At 40.9% G+C, this 23,711-nt stretch overlaps 3 protein-coding genes and 1 non-coding gene across 5 annotated transcripts; 1 reads left to right on the top strand and 3 right to left on the bottom strand.

The window, feature by feature from the left end:
• Positions 1 to 203: 203 nt before the first annotated feature.
• Positions 204 to 10,119, top strand: LOC120727207 (small conductance calcium-activated potassium channel protein 1-like). The gene is made up of 10 exons (XM_040021410.1): positions 204 to 1,172; positions 1,434 to 2,310; positions 2,525 to 2,620; positions 2,880 to 3,167; positions 3,782 to 3,903; positions 5,571 to 5,712; positions 5,810 to 5,920; positions 6,441 to 6,562; positions 8,964 to 9,033; positions 9,156 to 10,119. Exons 2-10 carry the CDS (start codon positions 1,453 to 1,455, stop codon positions 9,384 to 9,386), a joined length of 2,040 nt encoding a protein of 679 aa, XP_039877344.1. The 5' UTR covers positions 204 to 1,172; positions 1,434 to 1,452; the 3' UTR covers positions 9,387 to 10,119.
• Positions 9,908 to 12,203, bottom strand: rps27.1 (ribosomal protein S27). The gene is made up of 4 exons (XM_040021409.1): positions 12,076 to 12,203; positions 11,344 to 11,452; positions 11,116 to 11,226; positions 9,908 to 10,169 (listed from the first exon to the last, which is right to left on the bottom strand). The coding sequence occupies exons 1-4, from the start codon at positions 12,079 to 12,081 to the stop codon at positions 10,141 to 10,143; spliced, it is 255 nt and encodes an 84-aa protein (XP_039877343.1). The 5' UTR covers positions 12,082 to 12,203; the 3' UTR covers positions 9,908 to 10,140.
• On the bottom strand, positions 10,375 to 10,504 carry LOC120727307. The gene has a single exon (XR_005694491.1). It is a non-coding gene; the product is annotated as a small nucleolar RNA SNORA35 (small nucleolar RNA).
• Positions 12,204 to 12,779: 576 nt separating the features above from the next.
• Positions 12,780 to 23,698, bottom strand: lrrc71 (leucine rich repeat containing 71). Of its 2 annotated transcripts, XM_040021405.1 has the most exons (17): positions 21,339 to 23,698; positions 19,547 to 19,585; positions 19,334 to 19,465; positions 18,530 to 18,628; positions 18,218 to 18,293; positions 18,033 to 18,107; positions 17,805 to 17,873; positions 15,920 to 16,079; positions 15,744 to 15,827; positions 15,530 to 15,604; positions 15,313 to 15,408; positions 15,169 to 15,232; positions 15,009 to 15,079; positions 14,885 to 14,911; positions 14,697 to 14,805; positions 14,358 to 14,449; positions 12,787 to 13,632 (listed from the first exon to the last, which is right to left on the bottom strand). In XM_040021405.1, exons 1-17 carry the CDS (start codon positions 21,400 to 21,402, stop codon positions 13,522 to 13,524), a joined length of 1,443 nt encoding a protein of 480 aa, XP_039877339.1. In that variant the 5' UTR covers positions 21,403 to 23,698; the 3' UTR covers positions 12,787 to 13,521. The 2 variants fall into 2 exon arrangements, with proteins under 2 accessions (XP_039877340.1, XP_039877339.1); XM_040021406.1 differs by lacking the exon at positions 19,547 to 19,585 and having other exon boundaries at positions 12,780 to 13,632.
• Between the last annotated feature and the right edge of the window lie 13 nt (positions 23,699 to 23,711).

Below are 23,711 nucleotides of genomic sequence, written 5' to 3'. Positions count from 1 at the left end.
ATATTGTCACTCCCCCTCCGCACCAAGAGCAACACCGTTCTTGTGTTTCAGGCCGTCTTCAAATACATGTTGTCTTCAGATTAGATAATGCCGTTCTTTATCCTGCCACTATCCGGATGCGCTCCGCCCACACTTTGCTCCTTGGGTCTTTCCATTTGGAGGGAGGTCTATTATCTGCAGACCCATCTGTCACAAGGATTTAGATGACGCCGAATGTCATTGTTATGACTTTAATACTTAATACTTCACTGTGCTCTGTGCATATTGTTCGATACAGAAGTGACATATTTGATATTTCATAAGCTCATAAGCAGCAGATCTGTGTCTCGCTTGATTAATCTTCAAATCTGATCTTCTGTCTGATTTCAAATTGACTGTTATTCCATTTTGAAGATTAGATTTATTCTGAAAAAAAAGATTGCATAACACACTCCTCCCTTCACTATAATGATACCAATTAATGAAGTCTCATTTCTTATCAGACTTTTAAATAATTTCAGGCTTATTTCTGACACCAGGCCACCTATATTTAAGCAGCCTTTCTCGCTCCCTCTTACACACACACACACAGACACACACACAAATATAGGGAGGATGAAGTCTGCCAATCCCAGCTAAAAAAAAAAAAGCTCTGATGACAGATGACTCTCTCTTTGCCTTCGCTCCACACAACATCTGCAACTTAGAGACTTTGCGGTCATTAAGCCCCTCCAGCTTTGAGGAAGGTGCCCTGACAGCGGACATTAACGCAGTGGGAAATGCGGACGAACACGGGAATAAAAGCCTGAAAATGTAATGGATATCCGTGGGTATATGTCGTCATATGCAGGAGTTCATAAACTTCACTTAAATTTATGGGAGGAGCTCCGTGATGCTGAGGCTGCTGATGGATTTCTGGGAAGTTCGTAGACTGCGTGAAGAGTGCGGACGTTTGGAATATTCTGATCCGAACAAACCACGGCTCACTGGTGTTCCAGCCTGAAATTTTTAATGATCTGAATATTGGATATTTACTTTAGGATCTCTGTGATTTAAACACATGTGACCTTCAGGACCTTGAGATGCAACTCTGAAATACCAGGAGGGAAATAAACAGATTAAACTCAGACTTAAGGCCTTTTTTTCCATCCTTGCAGTGGATTGGCTACAGACTGGGAACACTGACCCGAAAGGTAAGAACAAAATATGTGAAAGGAAAACATTTGGAGCTTACACAACTAGTGCATTTTGATTACTTTATGTTTTAAAAAAATTATAGTTTTGTTGCTTTTTTAGTTATTCTCTATGATGATAATGTGAATACAACAAATGTAAAAACCATAATAAAATCTCTTCACTAAGCTTCCCGTGACTGAAGCTTCTTTTCAAACCGCATTCAGTGGTTTCCCATGTTGTCTAACATCGTCATCTGTCTCTCTAACCCTCTTTCAAAGACTGTTTACCCTTCTCATCATGGAGCATCCCCCTTCCATGACCTCCTCAATGGTAGATGGAGATGAGGTGGATGTCCAGCGCCCCATCCTGCCACCGAGGATGGTTCCTCAGCCCCAGGCGTGTGCCCCGCTATGTGGGATTCACCACACGGTCCAAACAGCAGCCGAGCACCCCGTGTGGCTGGACAGAACCCAGGCCATGGCCACCACACCTTTATACAACGGCCACCTTTATGTCACGCCATCTCCTCGCTGCAACAAAAGGGGAGACAAATCCAAAGGGAAAGACAAGAAGGGTGAGAAAAGGTCAGGGGGGAGTAGGCCAGGTCAAAAAGACCGAAACCACCAGTGCAAAGGCAAACTCTCAGGATGCCACAGACTGCAGGAAAAAGTCACATCTTTCACTGATGTGCCGATTGCTCGCTGTGGGTCACCCTTTGAGGGCCCCTGCAGGTCACCCCGAGAAATCAGGGATGTCGACGGTCAAGGTCAACGCAAGTCTGGTAACGTTTCTGTGGAGATGCAAGACCGCCAGAGTCTTCCAGAGATAATAATAACCAGCAAGGACGACAACCCCCAGCAACACAACAAGGAGACCGAACATCGTCAGGATCCGTGTGAGGCAAAAGGCCTGCTGCCAGGAGCTGAGTGCCCCAGCACGAGCCCCACTTGCAGCCCTAAGACCAGCCCAAAGCACAAAACCGATGATGACGACGACCGGTACCGGAGGTCCCACAACATCGGCTGGCGGCTGGTTCGCAGGAGGGCACTGTTTCTGAGGAGGCAACGCCTGAACGACTGCGCCCTGGCGGTGGGGATATTCGGTGTTGTGGTGATGGTGATGGAGACGGAGCTCTCCTGGAGCATCTACAGCAAGGTCAGAGAGGAAGGGAGTGTGGGGGTGGGCGGGAACTCTAGCCTGTAAAAGATTTGTAAAAGTGTTATAGAAAACATGCACAGGAAGATCAAGCGTGTGGTTATGCACATACATGGACATAAGATTATGATTGTTGATATCTTTTCATAGCCTGAACTTCATAATGAAGGTCATCAGCTGACAGAGATGTCATATTTGTGTGTGTCACCCACAGAGCTCCATCTACTCCCTGGCACTCAAGTCAGTCATCAGTTTTTCTACACTCATCCTGATTGGCCTCATCATAGCATATCACTGGTGTGAGGTGCAGGTAACTTGTTCTTTACATTTGGAAATTTGCCTTTGCAACCAATCAGCAGCCTTTATAGTTTGTGATGCCTAAAATAATAAAACCAAATGGTGATTTTGAGTCTCAGATTATTCATCTTAAGTATTTTTAGAAGTCCGACTCAAAGAAAAGACAGTAAATATAATTTTATAGTTCGTTCTGTGCTGTGATCCACAAACTGTGCACAGTTCTTCACAGAAATCGCTTGCACACTAATGCACTCTTCTGATCCCCCTGGCAGCTCTACGTTCATGATATTGGTGCAGAGGATTGGCGGATTGCCATGACAACGGACCGTTTGGCTCTGATAGTCCTGGAGCTGGCAGTGGTGGCCATTCATCCTTATCCAGTGGGTCTGCAGGCCTACTTCCTGCAGGTCAAGACCCGCATGACACTGTCAGAGACAGAGCTGGAGATCGTCCTGGCTCTGCCCATGTTCCTGAGGCTCTACCTGCTCGGTCGGGCAATGATGCTGCACAGCCGCCTCTTCACAGACACAGCCTCACGCAGTATCGGGGCGCTGAACAAGGTGGGAAGTCACCTTTGGGCTTCCCCCTGCAGAATCTGGCTTTGGGCTTATCTGGCTTGGATAGTACTGTGATGAGATCATAACACATATAAATCGAAGAAAGGAGAGAAATTCTAGGCTTTGGAGCAGGATTCGTGGAATTTTAAGTCTATATTTTGGATAATGATTTGGGTCTGGGCTTCCTTTTATAAACATTTCATGCACATCTCTTTATGTCTTATGTCTAGGTGGGCCGAGAGGTCTGTAGAGGTGTGACACTTGAGGTGTGATTATCACAGTTTCGCCCCAATGAACCCCTGTGGTTCCACATGTTGGCTATGTCCCTCTCTAGCTCTCCTTGTCTGCTTTTCTTTTCCACAGTTGATAATACCCACCTGCCTAATCCCTTCCCTTACTAATGCTATTTAAGAGTGATGAAAACAACCTCTGTCCCCTGCTTCTGCAATACCAAACCTACTATCCATGTGTCAAGCCAGATTGAGAACAAGTTTTCTTATCCCTCATGTCCTCTGTATTATATAATCATAATCTGAAAGGTGCTATCCTAAATAGTTTGGTTAAGTAGGCCCCTAATGTCAAATTATGATGTAACGTATCCCGTTTGTGATCTTCAGATACACTTCAACACCCGGTTTGTGGGGAAAACACTGATGACCACCTACCCCGGGACCGTGCTGATGATTTTCAGTGTTTCTCTGTGGATTGTGGCGGCATGGGGCTTACATGTCTGCGAGAGGTATGTCAGGATATTTGTAGACTGGCTCTGGCTCTCTCTAATGTTTCATTTTCGCCCAACTTCTGGCAGATAAAGAGTAGTAGTAAAATCTTCCCACTGGCAGCAGCAAATCCAATTTTCTTCCGCTGTTCCTTATCTGCGCAGGATGCATGATATTGACAAGATTAAATATCAGCTAATCTATGATGCTGCTAATGTGATTTTGAATATGATAGTGATCTTGAAGACGTGAGGACATTTCGCCTCTCGTACAAGAGGTGTCTGCAGTTCTGAGGTGCAAACCTCTGTAAGACACGTCACCATCATGTGAGCTATTGAGGTTCAACTGAGGCAAGATGTGAGTGCGGAGGCAGAAAAGCCTGGGGGAGGGGTCTCAAGACTGCATTGTAGGTGGCTGATAGCTGGTGTCGTTCACAGTGGGCCTCCTTTACTCTTCCCTCAAACCATCTGTCCAAAGCGATCAGATCTGCACCCCATTAGACCTCTGCCTCTTTCTACAGACAAAAACATGAAAGTGCTATTCCCAGTGTCACCAGTACCTTTACATGGAGGAAGATCCGGGCTCTTTCAGAGGGACAACCACAAGCTACTCACTGGTTCCGATATGTGGTTGGCAGCTGGATCAAAATTGAAACTTAAGAAGAAGAGTGAACAGAAACATTAACTTCACCTGGGAAGGTACCAAGGATGATAAGTTACCATTCCTGGAATCTGCTGTGCTCATGAAGGTGGATGGAAACCTCAACACAGACCATGACCTGCTCTTTGACTGCAACCACCTACATGGGGTGAGCCTGCAACCCCTCCGAGGCAGCGTGGACAAAAAGGGGATGTACACACATAATGAAAGCTCTTAAACATGTGGTTATCCTAACCAGGCCTTCGTTAAATTGATGAAGATGGCAAGGAAAAAAACCGCAGAAACCAACGCAGGAGAAACAGGATGACAGATGGAACAACATCACTGCCCCAGTGTACTTCAGACCAGGTAATACGCCGGTGTGCATCTCAGCACTCAAACACAAACTGAACAGCGCAGTGTTTGCTATACAGTGCACTGACGATTCCTGGGACCTCTACCTCTAAAGGAGGCCATCTCCGTCTACTGTGAATAACTATCGCTGATCAAAGGTGGTGGCTGACACCAGGTATCAGCCACCTAAAATACAGTCTTGACATCCCTTCTTGGGCAGTTCAAGCACTACTCACACCTTCCCACATGTGACCGTTAACCTGATAATGCGACGTTTTACACCTTAACCCTGGCCTTTTTTCACACCTTAGCTCATGTGACAACACCCATGATTGGCTCAACCACCATCAGGACAACCACCAACAGGACACCTCCTAGTAGGATTTAAATATCTGTGACTCTCTATCAGTTATTTAGCTGGTGAAATACCCTCCAACATGAGAGTCTAAATGTCTTCATGAACCAAGAAGTCCAGTTGCCTTCTTTTCAAGCACTTAAGAATACCATAACATGCGGGATTGTGAACCCACGCAGACATAAGCCTTATGAAAAGTAGTATTTTTTTGTAAAATGCAACATAAATTCAGAGGTTCAAAAAATATATATACCAGTATATATTTATATGTAAATCTAGGATAAAAAACAGGGGATTGTGCACAGATATCAGTGTGAGTAGATTGTTTTATTTCTGCAGACACCACAACTACAGGGACCTGAGTAGCAACTACATGGAGGCCCTGTGGATGGTCTCTGTCACCTTCTTGTCTATCGGGTATGGAGATGTGGTCCCCCACACTTACTGTGGACGCAGCATTTGCCTCCTCACCGGGATAATGGTGAGGCAGAGGGTGGATAGTTGTCTCTGTAACGAGCGAGCGCTGACTCTGAATGCAAATCTCAATCTGAACGTTTAAACGTTTGTGACCCCTGCAGGGAGCCGGCTGCACAGTGTTGGTGGTGGCAGTGGTTGCCAGGAAGCTGGAGCTGACCAGGGCAGAGAAACATGTTCACAATTTCATGATGGACTCACACATCTCCAAGAGGGTGAATACTAGTATCTCCTTTTTTAAAAATTGTTATTGATGATTAAACATGTCCAAAAGTAAGAGATATTATTCAAAGGCTTCACTTCTTTCCTGTTTGTACACCGTACCATGCAGGATTTGATATCAGATACCTCATATTGACTTATTTTACTCAAAATCCAGGACTTTTTGAATGCCAGAGAACAAATCTGACTTAAAATCTTCAAAACGAGTGGCATCATCTTCCAATAAAATCAGTTTGCTATGATTGGCATTATTTTTTTCCTGTTCTGTATGGATACTAAATGAATAAAGTTTTTTTTTTCAAAAAGCATTTTGGAAAATGGAGGAATTGGCTCACTCGATTTTTTCTTCATTTTCGATTTTAAAAAAATTTCCCCATGGTGCACTGGGATTTGTTCCAGCTTTTGTCAGCGTTTTTCAGTGTTTTTCAGCATGTGCCGTAAATAACAGCACTCTTAAGATTTTGTGCATAAACATACAGTAACTCTCCCTGTGATTTTTCTTCTTTTCACCAGATAAAAATTGCTGCAGCGAATGTGCTGAGAGAGACTTGGCTTATCTACAAGCACACTAAGCTGTTAAAAGACCACAGCAAAGTCCGCATACACCAGCGGAAGCTGCTCCTGGCCATCCACCAGTAAGGCACTTAACCCACACATAATAATAATAACCTCTTTATCAATCACTGCCTGAAATGATTGAATGCCGCTCATTTTAAATTCATTTTAAATTATGTGCCATTAAAAAATGAATAGATCTACTTTCCTCCTCCAGCCTTTCTCATTCTCTCTAATATAGTATTAGGTCCATAATTCCATAAATGGTTGGACACAGTTTCAAATCATAGATGTGATTGAAGACTTTAAGTTTTCATACAAGAGGTTTTACAAAAGTATTGAAATCTGTTTAGGAATCACAGTTGTTTTTATGCACCGTTCACCATTTTCAGAGGCTCAAAAAGTAACTGGACAGTTGACTGATAAGAAGCTTTATGGCCAGGTGAAGCCTGTTCCTTCGTCATTCAGCGAAAAATAAAGCAAACATAATACCTGAAGTTGATTCAAAGTGCTGAACTTGTAATTTTAAACATGAAGCCCAAAGAGATGTCAGTGCAAGTGAGGGAGGTCATTATTAGGCAAAAGAAAAATTAATGTAAGCAAAGAGATTGCAAAGACTTTAGGAGTGGCCAAATCAACAACGTGGTGCATTGTGAAAAAGAAGGAAAGTGCTGGTCAGCTCAGCAGCACCAAAGGGCCTAACAGACCACAGCACTTGGGTGCATGATCACAAATTAATTTCCTTAGTTAAAAACAACTCCAACACAACACCTAACCGAGTTAAGAACACTCTGGAGAAGGCAGTTGCATCACTCTCAAAGTCTACAATCAATAGACTATTTTACAAATGTAAATACAGAGGGTTTAGAACAAGGCGCAAACCACAGTTTTCAATAGGAAAACCAGATTAGACTCAGAAAACATCTAAAAGCAGCTGCACAGCTCTGAAACAATTCTTAGGACAGATGAAGCCAAGATGAATCCGAAGCATACAGCGTGATCTGTCTGACAGGCTGGAGGAAGAGTTACAGCAAGGGCATGTATGGCTGCCAGTGTAACCGGGTCACTGGTTACACTGATGATGTACAGATGAAGTGTGCAGAGATGTACTCTCTGCTCAGACTCAGCTAAATGCTGCAAAGCTGATCAGACAGTGCCTTGCAGTGCAAATCGATAATGAGCCAGAGGAAGCTCCAAAAGCAATTTTGCAGTTTCTCAAAGCAACGAAATGGGATATTCTTCAATGACCAAGCCAGTCACCTGATCTCTACCCAACAGAGCATGCTTTTCAGTTATTGCACGCAAAGTCGAAGGCAGAGAGACTCACAAGCGACTTCCACAAGTATTAAAAACAATGTCTTGATGCATGCTCAAACATCCAGGTAAGTAAATCCCACAAGGTTGATTCTGTTCATCTGGACGTAGCGTCGATCAATGGTCATGACAATTTGCATATTAATGATCAAGGAACCGGCCTCACAGCCCATTTTTCATTCAGTGGGCTGTGTTTGGTCATTGTGCAAATGTACTGTTTATAAGATGAGACTGAAGAAGTCACTTGGATGAGTGACGAAAGGTTTTTCCCACTGAAAACGCTACGTCCAGATGAACAGAATCAACAATGTTTGATAAGTATGAAAGGTATTAAAAAAAGGTATTTAAAACTTATAGTTGACCAATAATTCTTGGACTGAAAACGGGCGACTGTGTACAAAATAGTTTGATTTTAAGCTAAAAATCTGCACTTCAGTCACACTTTATTTGGTTTTAAATCCACTGTGGTGATGTACAGAGGCAAAACTATACAAACTGTGTCATTATCAAAAAATCTCGGCCCTAACTGTAAAACAGATTTAGGATTTCTAATGAACCGCCCAGTTTGAATCGAGTCCTTTAAAGTCACGTCTTCTCCTACATAGTCATCTGAAGCAAATGACAAATTTAAGGTATGAATTCAATGAAAGGTCATTTAAATTAGATGCCCAGCCCGTGTAAAAAATGGAAACAACCAAAATGAAGTGAAAACCAAGGAGTGGTGCCATTTGTGTCCATATACATTGTCTCTGAAAGGCAAAAGTTCAGCTTTGTCACTTGGGGATTTTCCGCCACACCTTATAAGAAGATATTTCTTCTAAATAAAAGCCACTTGATTACTACTATATCACTCGTCTACTGCTGCAATTACAGTACATTTTAGCCTGCAATTGTTCCTTCAAGCCACAAGTTATGCTGACTTTTATATCAACCATTCCTTGCTAAATTTGGAAGATTTTCATTTGGTGCCGCTGCATAATCCAGAGAGATGCCTTTAAATTGTTTTATGGGAGCTACTCTCTACCAAAGTCCTCATAAAATCTGTTGACGTCGTGTCGCGTTTATGGCTTGTTTCTCCGGTCATGTGTCTGACTGGCCCTTTAAATTACTGCTCGTCTTAAAATGAAAAAGTAGCAATGTCATAAAACCAAGCAATTTTATCTCCAGGCTGCGGCAAGTGAAGATGGAGAAGAGAATTCTTGCTGACCAGGGGAACACACTTGTGGACCTTAACAAGGTATGAGAGGAAGTGCAGGCAACACATGTGTCCTGCTAACACCCCAAAAAAGAAATAAAAGAATCTAATTGCTGATGCAATTTTCTTTTCTTTCCCCTAACTGCACACCGATTTATACGAAGATGCAGAACCTGATGTATGACGTGCTGTCGGAGGTGCAGGGCTGCAGGGGGGATCTGGACACACACATCCACACTCTGGAGAAGAGTGTGGAGGAGCTGAGGGAGGGCTTCAGGAGCCTGATGCCGCTCCTCTCCAGCACACTGTCCACACAGAATTCCTCCATCCGCCACCTGCTCAGGGAGAGGGAGGGGAAGACTGAGATTGCAAGCGTGAGCAGAGAAGACAGGTAGAGGGATGGCAGACGAAGGCTTCTAAGGACGCTTGAGAAGAAGTTATCTGCCTTTACTGCAGCTTAAACAGACTTGAAGAGAAAGGGAAAAGAGATGTATAATTGTATTAAAATATATTTTCTGTAGCAGAAATAACTTTAAAATGTAGAAGTTAGTACTGTGGCAGCAATAAAAAAAATGAAAATTAAACCGTCTTTGCCCAATAAGCTTAATTTGAATTTATTGCAGGAAGATTTTACTTATCAGATGTGGACTTCTGAAATATTTCACCTTCTTAGGTTGCCCATGATCAAAATAACCAGGAGATACTTTTAGCTCCACTAAATGCATAAACTAAGCCAGCTTTTATTCTGTAAATGCTGCATCTTTCTGATTGTGTAATAAAATGTGTATAAAGTCCAGCAGTTTGCTATTGTAATAAAAATCCAACCGTAACCTGAACTACTTTATCATAAAGGTGACAACACAACCTTTATTTTCCAGCTTAAAATAACAAAACAACAACAACGACACACAAACCATTCCTTTAGCCAAAACAACATTTTATTTAGAGAGACAGGGTTGGAGGGTGGAGTTACAGCAACAAACCATCTGTCAACATTAACAGAGGAAATCCATCTGCTGTCCCGTTAAGCCTCCAGATCTCGTTTCCGATCGGGCCGCAGGGTCCGCCGCCGCTGCCGTCTCGAAGGCGGAAGGCGCTGATATCAACCGGTCCATCCCCTCCTCTCCCCTTCAGCTCCGGGGAGGACAGCTAGTGCTGCTTCCTCCTGAATGAGCACCCTGCCAACGGAGACAATGACAGTCAGGCTACAGGATTAATGCAGAGCATAGCATGCTGCCATTGTGCTGCACAGCACCAATACAAGAGTCATTGCTTTCAGTCATGTGACTGATTAGGTCAGCTTTAATTTTCCCCATTCCCTGTACACTAATTCAACAAGCCACCCTGAAATCTGCACTCTCACTAGCTTTAGGGCGGTAAATAATCTGTTCTCAGCCTTCGAAAGGGGGGAGCCAGTAGTCTAGCTCAACCCTTCTGCAAACTGAGGTTGATCTGGCACCGGAATGAGACTGCAAGACCACGACAGAGGAAGTCCAGTCACTTAGCAGTGCGGCCAAAACGTCATAATGATTTAGAAACAACACACAAAATTGTATCGGCATTTCCAGATTAATGACACCCACCTCTGTCAGTAAGAAACAAGACAACAGCATTATTTTTCATAAAGAGCAAAATCAGCTCCTGGATGTTGATGTCCTGCACTTTCTGAATGCTATTTGATGACATCTATAGTTCTGTAGCCTATCTGCTATTCCAGGCTTTAAATGTCTGAAATTATTCCAGTCGTAACTATATTCCAGTTTGGAATAACACATAGCAGCATCACTTTGACAACGAATTTGGTATTACCAGTAAAACAGAGTCTGGATGTGTGACTAACCTCAGTCACTAAAAGCGTATTAAAGTTCTGGCACAGGGGAAAAATGGATGACAGGACAAACACCCCACCCTGAGGCTCATGTTTCCTGTAATTCGTCTAGTGGCATGCCCATTAAAAGTGCAAAAATCACCCCCATTCTAGATATTTCTGCCTCTACCACAAACCCCCAAAATAGATTTTTAAAAAAATGCATGATACAGTCTGTGTTCATATCAGCAGGCCACTGAATGCCATCGGAGGACACCCCTGCTGTAGATGAACACTGCACACAGATGAATACTGACCCTCTGTGAGACGTGCTTTGCCTCCGGTGGGCTGACACAGGACTGTAGAGCAGCCCACACACAGCACGACTGTCTGAGCATGGCTGAACACCGTCGTGATCTTGTAGCATCCTGCAAAACAATCACAATGGTTGATAATCCAAAACTCAAACCCCCGCAAACGCTCACAGGTAAAACTCAAACCCCAGGTGACCTGTGTGTGTGTGTGTGTGTGTACAGAAAGCGTACCTGGACATTTTACATCCATGAAGTAAGAGTTGGGACTCTGAACAAGACGCTTCTTCTTGTGCCTCCTCTTCTCCTCCTCAGGGGATGGGTGCAACAAGTCTTTTGCGAGCTACAAGATTTAAGAAAATGAGGAAATAAAAGAGGGTAAGCGTTATTCAACTCATAGAGAGCAATTAGAGAAAATTAAATAATAATACCAAGCTATCAAATTCAAAAGAAAGGGCGCTTTATCAAGGACATTTAGCTTTATTATTTAGCTTAAAAACGCTTCAGTTGCCATGTTTTGCTCGTGCTACGTGCACGTTCAGGCTCCACGATCGGCCTACATTTCTTGGATTAGGTAACCCAACGTGCGCATTTACATCGATCACGAATTGTTCCCCAAATAGTCAAACATCCCCGGTAAAATACGTCGATGGCCACTCTAAAAGACACCAAGCAAAGCGAAAATATAGCTCTGAATATTAGGTTTTCGAGGCTGTATCATCGGTCGTTGAACTGGCTCCATGTTTGCGGTGTGTGCGCAGCCATCTTGTATCACAATGCGCTCGCAAATGCGCCCAAATGGGAGCATTTAGTCCCGCCAAACTCAGTCCAAAACCCGGCTATATGTCTCAAACCGGCACCGATTGAATCGCTGGTCTCTCGTCTACACGTTGAGCCGTGCGGTGACTCCCTGAAGGCCCGTTAACTTATAAAAATGTCATTTCGATACTGCCTGTCTATACTCACTGGCATGTTGGCGAGGAAATAGCCGCTGCCGAAAAGGAGGCATTACCGGAAGCAAGAGGTTCATATTGGTAGCTCCTTTGAGCATCAGCCGGACGTGACGAATTTATCAGGATATGGCAGCCATTTTGGAGAGGTCGAAAACCCGCCTTGTTTAGTCTTTTCAGGCCTTTATTTATTTAAGATAAATTTTCTTTAACTTTTTAAGGCAAACGCATATAATATGTAATAATAAATATAATAATAGCAATAATAATAATAAACACTATTGATCATATGTAAAAAAAAAAAAAAATTAGCTTTTAACGGAGTGTACAATTTTGTTATGGATATTCCCAAATCAAATAAAATATAGTATAGATTTTCCAGGTAGTAGACTGATTGAGTGTAAATTACGATAATTAAACCTTTGTCAGTTTATGTTTTAATTTTCCTCGAGAGCCCCCTGGTGGCACCTCGGGGAATGACACCACTGATGTGCTCTGCCTTCAGCATCAGAAGATGCATAAATGTGAAGAACCATCCAAGGCAACGGTTGTCAAACTGTGGGATGCAGACACCAGAAAAATGAAAGCAAACTAATATGACTATATATTTAAGATGATGGGGAAAATAAAGAATATAGGAACACCTGGAGCAGATGTGGAAGGTAAAGTACAAAAAAGCATTAAGAGCTGTAACTCCAAAATTGGAACTTTTACATTTATTTATTTATTTATTTTTAGGGAAAATAATGAATAGTTTGATGATGGGACCGGAATGGAATATTAATTAATTAAAAGCCCAGCACTACAGGATAGTGGATTACACAGTTTGATTCCAGGAGATACAAATCATATAAATCCCTCTAAGGTTACGCCCGGAAGATCATCCAGTGTAAGAATCTGCCAAATCACACGCATGGAGTGACTGCTGTGGTGAGCCCTTGTAAATGAGGGCTAAAAGTAGCTTTTATTCAAGTAAATACTGGCACAACAGTGCTGCACTCAAGCAGTCAGATGATAAAAAAGTGTTTAGGTAAAACAGATTTATTTAGTTTAAGGTAAAAAACTTAGATCTTTGTCTCTTGAGTCAAATGTCCTCTATTTTGAAGCCATAATGGTTCATATCCTGGAGAAAAAAACATCAAAATCCAGGAGACAAACAGTCTGTAGCAGAACACCTGTATTACTCAAAGACACTAGCATTTCCCAATGTCCACCTATCCACAACCAATTTAGAACCACCAATAAACCTAATGTGCATGTCACCTGAGTGATGGCTGGTAACTGTAAGGTGACTTAACTAAAATAATTAATCTACGCAGTTCTGATTGGCTGCCCTGTTCACTCATATTATTCTCTTTAATTAATTCTGACAAATAATTAAACAGCTGAAATTATTATTATACAATTATACACATATTTGTGTTGCTATGAGACAAAGTGAAGGCCCGTTCTATCAGCCTCTCTACTCTCCCAGTCCCTCCTCTTCAGAGTTATTTTTTTTCATTGGATCTGAGGCAGCCATCATTTCCTTTATCTTCACGTAAAGCTCATTTTCTGGTGGGAAAATGTTTCTCTGTGAGAGAGAGAGAGAGAGAGAGAGATCAGAAATTATAGCAAATAAATGATGTTCACATTAATCAGCACTTATTTTTAGGTAAAATGGAATGAAATGGGAACAACTAATGAAAGACTCAGTCTTTCATTAGTTGATAAAAAAAATAATTAAAAGCTAGGATGCAATAAAGCAAAACAGACTTTAATAAATGCTGAAACATAATATAATATAAATAATGTGATGACAGCGGCTGTGAACGATTTTAAAGTCATTTTTTTGTCTAAATGCAGTTCATGGGAATTGTGCACAGACGCCCACACACAGAGGTGGAGGATCTTGGAGCCATATCAATAAAATTGAAATGTGAAAGCCTTTTTGCTTTGCTTTGTTTTTTAGTTTAACATTTAGTAATAATGTCAAAAAATAAGTCCAATTTTTTGTGGCGATCAGAGAGGAGGTGCTATTTTTGGCATTCTGAGCATGAAGCGAGCGAGTCAGAGGTGACATTCACCTTCAAATGCCAACTTTATTCCTGACATTTAAAGTTTATTCACAAAACACAAAGAAAAACATCATCTTCTGATTTATTTGCAAAATTCAACTTTTATATTAAAATGTCACGTTTAGTCTCAAAAATTCCAAAAAGAAAAAGAAAAAGAAAAAACCTTCTTTTTTTAAAACTTCATGTGGCTCTAATACGTTTCGTACAGTGTCAACTTGAGTGCCCTGTGAGTGCTACGTACCTGCAGACAGAGACGCAGCAGACCTCCACCCTCGCCCTGCGCTTGAAGTGACGCCAAAAAGTGAGGCAGCGACTTCTCTGTGATTCTGTTTCCTACACAAACACACACCAAAAGACTTTATTTCAGTCCTGATAGTGCATGTCCACACTTGCAAGAAGTCAAAGACAAGTCCTGCCATCAAATCTAACAGTAGTTGTTTTTATCTCTTTTGATTATTTTAAATGTACAGCACTTTGGTCAACAGTTGTGGTTTTAAATGTGCTATATAAATAAATTTGACTTTGATTTTGTGCTTTGACTTTCCTGAGAAGCACAGATAAATGCACCACAGCTGCTGACCTGCCAGGTTGAGGGAGACAAGAGTCGTGTTTCCGGACATGAAGACCTGTCCGTCCCTGGGATCCACCGACGGGTGCAGCAGGGGATTCGCTGGATCCACCAACTCTGCCTGCACACGGAGAACCGTCAGATCAGCGCCATCATTGAGAATTATATTTTTGCTTCACAAAATGTTGCATCAAACAAACCTTATTCAGGCAAGTATTTGATGTATCCTGCAGGGGGAAAAAAAGAAAAAAAACAAAGTGAAACCAGTGAAATTTTATACTGTGTTGTGCATCCACATGATGCTCAGCAAACAGAAAACGTTACCTCTTCTGCATGTTGCTTCTCTTTGCCCTCTGCCTTTCCACCTCTAGCCTGAGACGCTCTTGTGTCAGTGGCTAGAAAAGATGTCAGGGATAAACGATAAACACAGCTGTCATCTCTCAGAGAACAGAACAAGTGTTTCAGGTGCGACAGGAGCGATTACTTTTCTTGTTTGGCTTTTGGTTGTCTTTGTTGGCGTCCGGTTTCTCGTCTTTTCTGGTTGCTTCCTGTAATAAGAATCAATAGCACAAGATTTGCAGCACACACTAGTTTAAGAATTTGCTAAAAGTCAGTTTTCACATGAAACCTTTTTTTTAGGAGTGCCTGTGGTCTCTCCTTTGTTGCCACCCAGTGAGGTGGTGCTGCCAGCTAATGTTTGGAGAGGCTCATCCTTCACTAAAGCCTGAAAAAAACAGATCAAAAATAAACCTGAAAGCGGTTTAACTACATGTGCTGTGAAAGCAGTGCTATTCAGAGCACTTAGTTATTAAAGTCAGTTCAGTGAATGACACTGCCACTCTTACAGCTTGCACTCTTTTCAGAAGCAGCTTCCTCCTCTCCACTATTTCATCATGAGTTAAGGCAAACTCACGAAGTACCTGAAAAGGGGAGTAGCAAGCACTGGAGGCTTATTAAATTACATTACATAATGCAATAAGATGAATATGATTTAAGACATTTTAACTGCTAATTTAAATGCATTATCTGTCAGTTAAACTCTGTGATGTAAATTGATACCGCAGCCAGCTGAGCAGCTCCTGCATCTCCAACCTGATTGTTGCACAGCGAGAGAAAGGGCAAAGTACGATTCAGCCGCAGGCCCTGAGGCAAAACAGGACGGCGGGAGAGACATCAGCTCAGCGGTCACACAGGGGACATACACCAGGGAATATGCCGTCAGTTCTGGGTTATACCTGAGCGATAAGTGCAGCACCTGCATCACATATACGGTTGAACGCCAGGTTGAGTGACAGGAGGTTTTTGTTGGCAGACCTGGCTGTCGAAAGCGCTGAACCAATCAGGCGAGCGCCTTCAACTCCTATCCGGTTATTTCTCAGAGACAAGTGAGTGAGGCTGGATCAAAGAAACACATGACATTAACTGCTCTTGTGTGCAGAATGGTGTGTAAATACAGGAAGAGGGTTTTCCAACATTGCGGTCGCTATTTATTAATTTGTTGTTTAAGAATTATAATATGTTGAAAGTTTCATTTTTGCAGATGTTTTTTGTTAGCTACTTTGCTTTATTTTGGCTTATTTTCTTACTCACTTGTCAAAAGTGCTTTAAAAAGATTTTTCTTTATTTTATTTTTTGGGGGGACTTTGTTGTCAGGTACAGTGAAAAAATGAGCACCATGCCTGGTTTCTGCCGAAACCGCTGTGCATTACGCTCATGACTTTAAACTAGAGAGTGACACCAGTGCTTATGGTGCAGGTACAGTAAATTAGAGTGAGGATGACAGAAGTGTTCATCATCCAGAGTGCTGTTTTTCAAAGAAATTCAAGAAACCCCAAATGATTTAGAGCACAACTGAGAAAGAAACCTTAGCGTTACTTTTGGGTATGCAACATTCTGAGGTGTACTTTGGTTCCAGCACCACCTCCGCTGATGATCACAATGACCACAATCCCCTGCTTATATCTCAAATGCTCAGTAACAATGATGCAGGTCCTTATTGCTGCAAGATTTCAACACTGAGTACACCATCTGAAGGAGACTGATAACACTATGGCAGATGTCTTATCTCATATAAATCAGGCATTTCTTGTGGAGGAGAGTGATATAAGGTGGAGTCAATATGACCCAGCTCATAATTTTATATCACTAGTATTGTTTTCTCTCCTCTCTGCTGTTCAGTTTTTCTCTCTCTGTGTTTTCAATTATTGGAAGGTTAGAAGCGCCGACTTTAAATTATGACCTGATAAAGGGATTTCTAATTCTCGTGATGGATAAAGCGAGGTTTTGTGAAACATTTGAAGCAGTTTTTGTCAGAACTGTCAAAAACAATGTGACACCCATCTCCACAGTGACACCTACTGGCGGCTTTTGCTATTGTCACATCTTAATGCTATTCTGTTGCACTATTGTAAACAAAGCTCTATACTTTGGGTCAGTGTTTCAAAACATTTCCACTTCATAAGCTTGAAACAATCTCAAAACTTTTGTATTGAGCATCCCAACCAGTCTAAGCTGTGTGTTTTTGTGGAGAGTAGTGCTGTATGAACAAGTGTTTTCCACTCTGTAATAGATAAATCTGTTTGGACTGTGGTAATGTGGCTAGGATTGTTGCATAGCAAGAAAGTCCTGGGTTAGAATCCACCATCTGGCCAGGCCTTTCTGTGTGGATTTTGCATGTTCTCCCTATGTGTAGGTTCTCTCTGGGTACTCCAACTTCGTCCCAGGGTTAGGTTAGCAGTGTGAATGGTTGTCTGTCTCTCTGTGTTACCCTGCGACAGACTACCCTTACTTGGGAGCAGGGGAGTCACATTTGTGTTTCACACTTTGGTGTTCTGTCCAAAAGACTTTGTTCCAGAAGTCTCATGGCTTGTTCAGACATAACTTTGCAAACCTAAGCTGTGCTGCCATGTTGTTGCTGTCATGAACATTAACATTTAACATGCTAACTGAGGCCTGTAGAGTTTGAGATGTAGCTTTTGCGCTTCTGCATTTTCTCCATGCACTGCACGACCTGAACTTGGGATGAATCACGGTGCATCAGTGGCGTTTTGATTATGAACCTGATTTTTAACAAATGGCTACTACAAACATGTTTACATGTGTGATTGTTACGCTACTTACACGCTGTCCTCAGAGAGAAGAAGGTGGTAGCCCTGCTGTGGAAGAACATTGCCTTCCAGTGCCACAACCCTAAGTGAACACAAATCAGAGGAGCTGTTTCAGTAACTCTCAGTGCTAAAGCGAAATTTGTCTGCTATTCTACATAATTTCCTGGCATGAAGTCAAAACACATTTGGACCTGTTGTGATGTTGTGCAAAATGCTTGGGGGACAGTGGGTATCTGCTCACCTGAGGCTGGAGCACAGCGGTATTGTGTTCATGAGGGCGACTACCGTGCGATCTGTCAGTCCCGCCTGCCAAAACCTGCACAACCGTGGACAAGATTACACCAACAAACAAGAACAAAACAGTGACAGCTGTAACCTCGTTCGCTGTAACAGGAGTGTGCCTCCCTGCAGCACCTCATTACTCACCCAAGGCTCTGTAGCTGGTTCATGGAGGGGAGCATCTTCTCTAGCACTCGGAAAATCTGCTCATTCACCCTCCATCCTGTTCATTCATGACATATCCAGTCATTTACTCACCACATGCTTCAAACAATAATATGAGCTCACTTCTCAATTAACAAGATCCAATGATGTCTTTCAAACTCTGACATTACACACAACATAGAATGATATGACTGCAGGTAACCAGTGATAACTACAGACTCAGAAACTCAAATTCTTTAAATGTTGAATTAATGCCAAGTACAGTTATAAACCCTCGCCTTCTTTTCCTCTTACCAGAAACCTTCATGCTCCTGGCTCTGTCTTTACTCTCCAGCTCCAGTGTTAGGCAGTGCTTTGAGCAGAAAAAAGCATCACTCGTCTGTAACTGGTAATCTTTAGGAGGAAAATTATTATTAGTAAGAGAGTCTGAGATCATATAAATTATATTTACTGTTTATACTGTAGGAATGAGCATCAAGGAGTAATTCAAAATAATGCTGACCACAATAATACTGCAACGGTTGGTAAAATATTTTACAATATCTGTGTGACTGAAATCTAAGAAATACAGACGACCTGGTGACTCTGTAACAACAAATTCCAGTGAAGCAGTCATGGTCATGCTTACTTCCATGTCTCTTTGTGTTTGTAGATGTGTAATGTTTAACCTCCTGAGACCCTGCACCTTTTGTCCTGCTCAACCTGCTCCATCTCATGCATGCCAAACAAGATCTTGGGTCTCAAGAGGTTTTATTATTTTGTGCAGAAACATTCCAAATGTTTAGATTACTGATGCCAATACATTCCCATTAATTGACACATTTTTATCATCAATATGGGCTTTAAGTCTCTGCCTCTCCAGTAGTATATTTTTCTACGCTAGGTCTGTTAGCCCTAGTTCACCTCAAAACGCTACATGTTGGTAATGTGTGGAAAATACATTCAAATCAAAGCATATAGTATTCAAAAACATGAACACATTCCCATGATCCTTCTTGCTCTAATGTCACAATTATCACAGATTTTTTTTGTTGTTGTTTTATTTTCTGTTTCTCTGTCAGTGTGATACTACTCAAAGCAGAACCATCTCTTGTTTACTGGTGACACCTTCAGTTTGACTGGCGGAGGAGGCTGGGAACTTGGCAATAACAGCTGGGATATCCTTCACGTTCAGTAGAGCACACAGCGCAGGGAAGTCAGTCTCTGCATTTCCTGTGCACTGATATTCATCTGTAGGGCAATGGGGATAAGTGCAAATCTCAGCTATCACCACAACCACACTAAGTAGAAGAGCTTCATATTTATGTTTACCGAAGGTCTGAACAGGAAGTGTTTCATTTGGAGTCGGTCCTGTAAACAGAAAGGCCTAGAGTCTTGACATAGCAACTCACAAAGCAAACATCAAAAACTTTCACTTTGATTGCATGAAAAGTTTTCACTGTCAATCATATCTCTATGTGTGGTGTTAGATTACCACAAACAGCTATACTGCAATCAGTGCTACTTGAGAGACTGCAGACAGGAAAACTTGTGTTACTAAAACCTCATGATGAACAAACATGTTATTGTGTACTTGTTATGATTGCTTTGATCATGTGCTGCAGCTGTTTCAAAATAAACCTAAAATGAGATCACATAACTTGAAGTCTTATTTTATTTATTTTAAGAACTTTTTTTAAAATCATGTGCTCCATTTTTCAGGGGGAAAAATAATCCTGTATTTACTAATTTGCTTTTTTCAAAAAAGGTTTGCCATAATGAAAATAAGCTGACATGAGAAAGTAGTATATAAAGTACAGTTTTGGTCAGACGTTCACATACGCTAATCATGGGCATGAATGTCATGTTAACTTTGGACCTTTTAATAATTTCTTTGAACTTTTCTTTTTCCAGGGTGAAATCATTGTACACCACACATCTTTAGTAGCTTTTCAAAAACAAGCACCGGCTCCACAAGTTTGAATTCATTTTGGATTTTCTCTAATCAACACAGGGTCAAAATATATACATACACTCCCTTAAATCTTTTCATAAGTGGTGGTGAAGGGTCTACAATGTCTTTTAAATTTGAATACAACCAAGGCGTATTAACTTCTCGTTAGTGATCATGAATAATTACAACTGATCGTTTCTCTTTGCCAGCATAAAAAGGACTCGTTTGACAGCACTCATTAGATTGACTAATGCTCAGAACAATGCGAATAGGTCTATGGAACTCAGTGAAGATCTAAGAAAGAGAACTGATGATTTTCACAAGGTGGGAAGATCTCTTGGGGCCATTTCTATACAGCTGCAGATTCCAACACTTTTATTTAAGTAAAAATGTGATGTGTCACCACTTTGCCAAGAATGTTCAGGAATAACCCACAAACCACCTAGGTTCAAGTCTGCCGTGAACTGGAAAATGCTGGAACCGCAGTGTCACTGTACACATGGAAGCCAGTTTCACATTGCAATCCATTGAGAGGATGCCAACGAAGAAACAAGCCCCTACTCTAAAAGCTGGGTCTGTGGCAGTAAATCAACCAAATTAAATGAACTGTACCACATATCCCAAGAAAAGTGGTTAAATATCCAGCCAGAATCATTCCAGAAGCTTGTAGATGGCTTAAAAAACAGTATCTGGAGTATAAACTTGCTAAGAGACATTTAACCACATATTAGGCGGAGGTGCATTTTAGTGAACCTGTAGGTAAATTCTTGACTCTATGTGGACAAGAGAAAATCCTAAATAAGTTCTATCTTGTGCAACTTGTTTTGTTAAAGTCATTAAAGATGTATGTTGTACAATCATTCCACCCTGGAAAAATAATAGTTCAAATAAATAATTATTCGAAGCCCTAACTTGCCATGAGATTCAAGCGCATGATATACAAACCTCTGACCCCAACCGTAATTTGAATGAGTATATAAAACAGGTATTTTCAAATAACGTTACATATCGAAATAAAAGTTAAATTCTAAGTTGTACAAATGCTTAAAGTAACAACATATTTTTTCAGATAATGTGGCAAAAAAATTAAATTACAGCTACGGTTAAGTAGCAGTCCAAGTAAAAAGGCGCTGCCATTCTTCGATAAAAAAAAACAAAAAACAGGCTAACCTGCGCTTTTCCAGGCCTCGTCTTCAGCGCTGGTTTTATCTTTCGGGTCTTTCTTTCTAGACATGGTTGCGCCTGAAACCACAATTACAGTCACACAGCTAAAGGCGTTAAAGACGATATCGTTTCAGAGTTTAATAACGCCGTTGTGAACAGTTAGGGCGTTTTGGGCGTTACTATGGATACTCAAGTTGTATCGCGAGATTTAAGTTCTTGGTTCTTCAACCTTTAGCTCTTAGTGTACTGGAAAAGTATAATTCATAAATATTTGAGTGAAAATATTATAGTATGTATGGCCCTAAAGTCGATAACAGCGATAACGAAAACGTTGTTTAACTCGCCTATTGTCAACTACTGTACTATCGCGAGAGCTGAGAGAAGGACTCGTTTACTTCTTGACAAGTCTGTCGTACTTGATACATGAGTTTGTGAGTTTTTGAGGTCCAGAAAACATACTTAAATTACATAAATAATCTGTCTCACATCTGTAATTTTTTTCTCTTTAAAGTGGATCAGGAGTGCTGAGAGAGCCTTATATTAACCCACCACAAGGAAGACTTTTTCTTAAATATATAGGTAAATCTTCACCATGTCCTAGCACTATAGTTTTACATATTTGGTTAAATTTCCATAAATTTTCAAGCGCCTTACAGGATTATATCTACATTTTTACTCACTGACCTCACCGTATTCACCATTTTCTATTTAATTTAGCTACTTTTGGATAATTTCGAGCTTATTAGGCCTTTTGGTTTTATTCAAGCCATTTTGGTAGGGTTTGTATTTAATGTTTTGGCTGAACAACAGTATCTATATTGGGTATTTATAATTCTTTTTGTAAATGTGTGTTTGTGAAATATATGAGGGGTTTTCAAAGGAGACCACCATGAAGTATATTCACAATAATGTAGTGCTTTTATTAAAAAAACAAACAAACAAAAAAAACAAAAACAAATATAAAACAAAAAGTAAAAACCAACAGCATTTTTCATGACTTAAGAATCATAATTACAAACTTTAAACGAGTGGAAGAAGTTTTTTTTCTTTTTTTTTTGACAAACTGTACACATCACAAAATGTCCGCCAGTCTGCCATTTACAATGCTTGCATCTTATTTTGTGATTGTCTAAAAATAACTAAACAAATCGCACAAAAAACACACAAATACAAGTACAAGCATCATACAATGACTGCTATCACAAAACGGAACCATTTTCCTATTTGAAAGAAAAAAACAAAGCAAAAAAACCCAAAATAACATAATATTGGGCTGACAGCTTTTTTTTATTTATTTTTAAAACTTTTTCTTTCTGTCACCGTTTAAAAATATCTTAACATTTTTATGTTGGTTTGTTTTTTTAGTGTTCAACACTTTGCAGCAAAAAACAAGGAGCGCAGTTCTCCTTCAAAAGTAATATTAACAATGTTCAGCGGCAAAGAGGTCGCTGCCAAGTCACTGTCATGTCCCAATGCCTTCTGTGTCCGTTTGACATTCTTCTCGCTCATGCAGTACATAGGTGAATTTCATTTATAGGCAACGAAACTTCAGCTTACTTTTTTTAATGTCGTCAGGACAGTTGGTGGTGAGATTTCTTGGACATTAAAAAGAAAAAACAATACAAAAACAAAAATCTTTTTCCTCCGAGCTTAAGTGTCTTCAGTATAGTCATACAAACGGAAGAAATTATAATATTATTATTATAATAATCATAATACATTTAGGGCTGAGTCCTGTACAGTACAATAATAAACAAAATCCATTTTCAAGATATTGCTTTTGGAGACACTCCTCAATGTAAAGTGTGTATATTTACATAACTTGGCACTGTACAACTTCCTGATCCCTCTCCTCTCTCTGTCAGTGTCTCATTCTCGTCACATCTCTGTCAGTTTAACGCACCGGGACATTGCAGGCTGTCCCTTTTAAACAGAGGCATTTGGGGGAAGAAAACAAAAAAGGAATCTCATCAAATATCACAATTTCTTTCGAAAACATTCTCCATGGCAACCAGGAAACATAGTTTAAAGACAAAAAAAACAAAAACAAAACCTCCCCAGTTCCCAATATACAGTATACACCTCCCCCCAGTCTCACAGAATATAAGAAAATATGACCATCACGATACATTTCATGTTAAGTATTGTTTTTTCCATAGTTTTCTTAAAACTGTTAATTGCCATCGAGCCCTTGATTTTTTTTTTGATTTTTTTAAAAAGGTATATTTTCATGAAATTCTGGCAGAGTGCACACACAAAATAAAACGCGTATCCACGCGCACACACTCGCACACGCAAGGCAGTCGGAGAGCACGGCTGTGTAAGGCGTTACAGTTGGAGCCAGTGTTCCCCCCTCTTCCCACCCCACCCCTGACCCAC

The sequence above is a fragment of the Simochromis diagramma genome, unplaced genomic scaffold, assembly GCF_900408965.1.
Source record: "Simochromis diagramma unplaced genomic scaffold, fSimDia1.1 OVJJ01000753.1, whole genome shotgun sequence".
Lineage (NCBI taxonomy): Eukaryota > Metazoa > Chordata > Actinopteri > Cichliformes > Cichlidae > Simochromis > Simochromis diagramma.
This window is presented reverse-complemented; position numbering and strand designations above follow the sequence as displayed.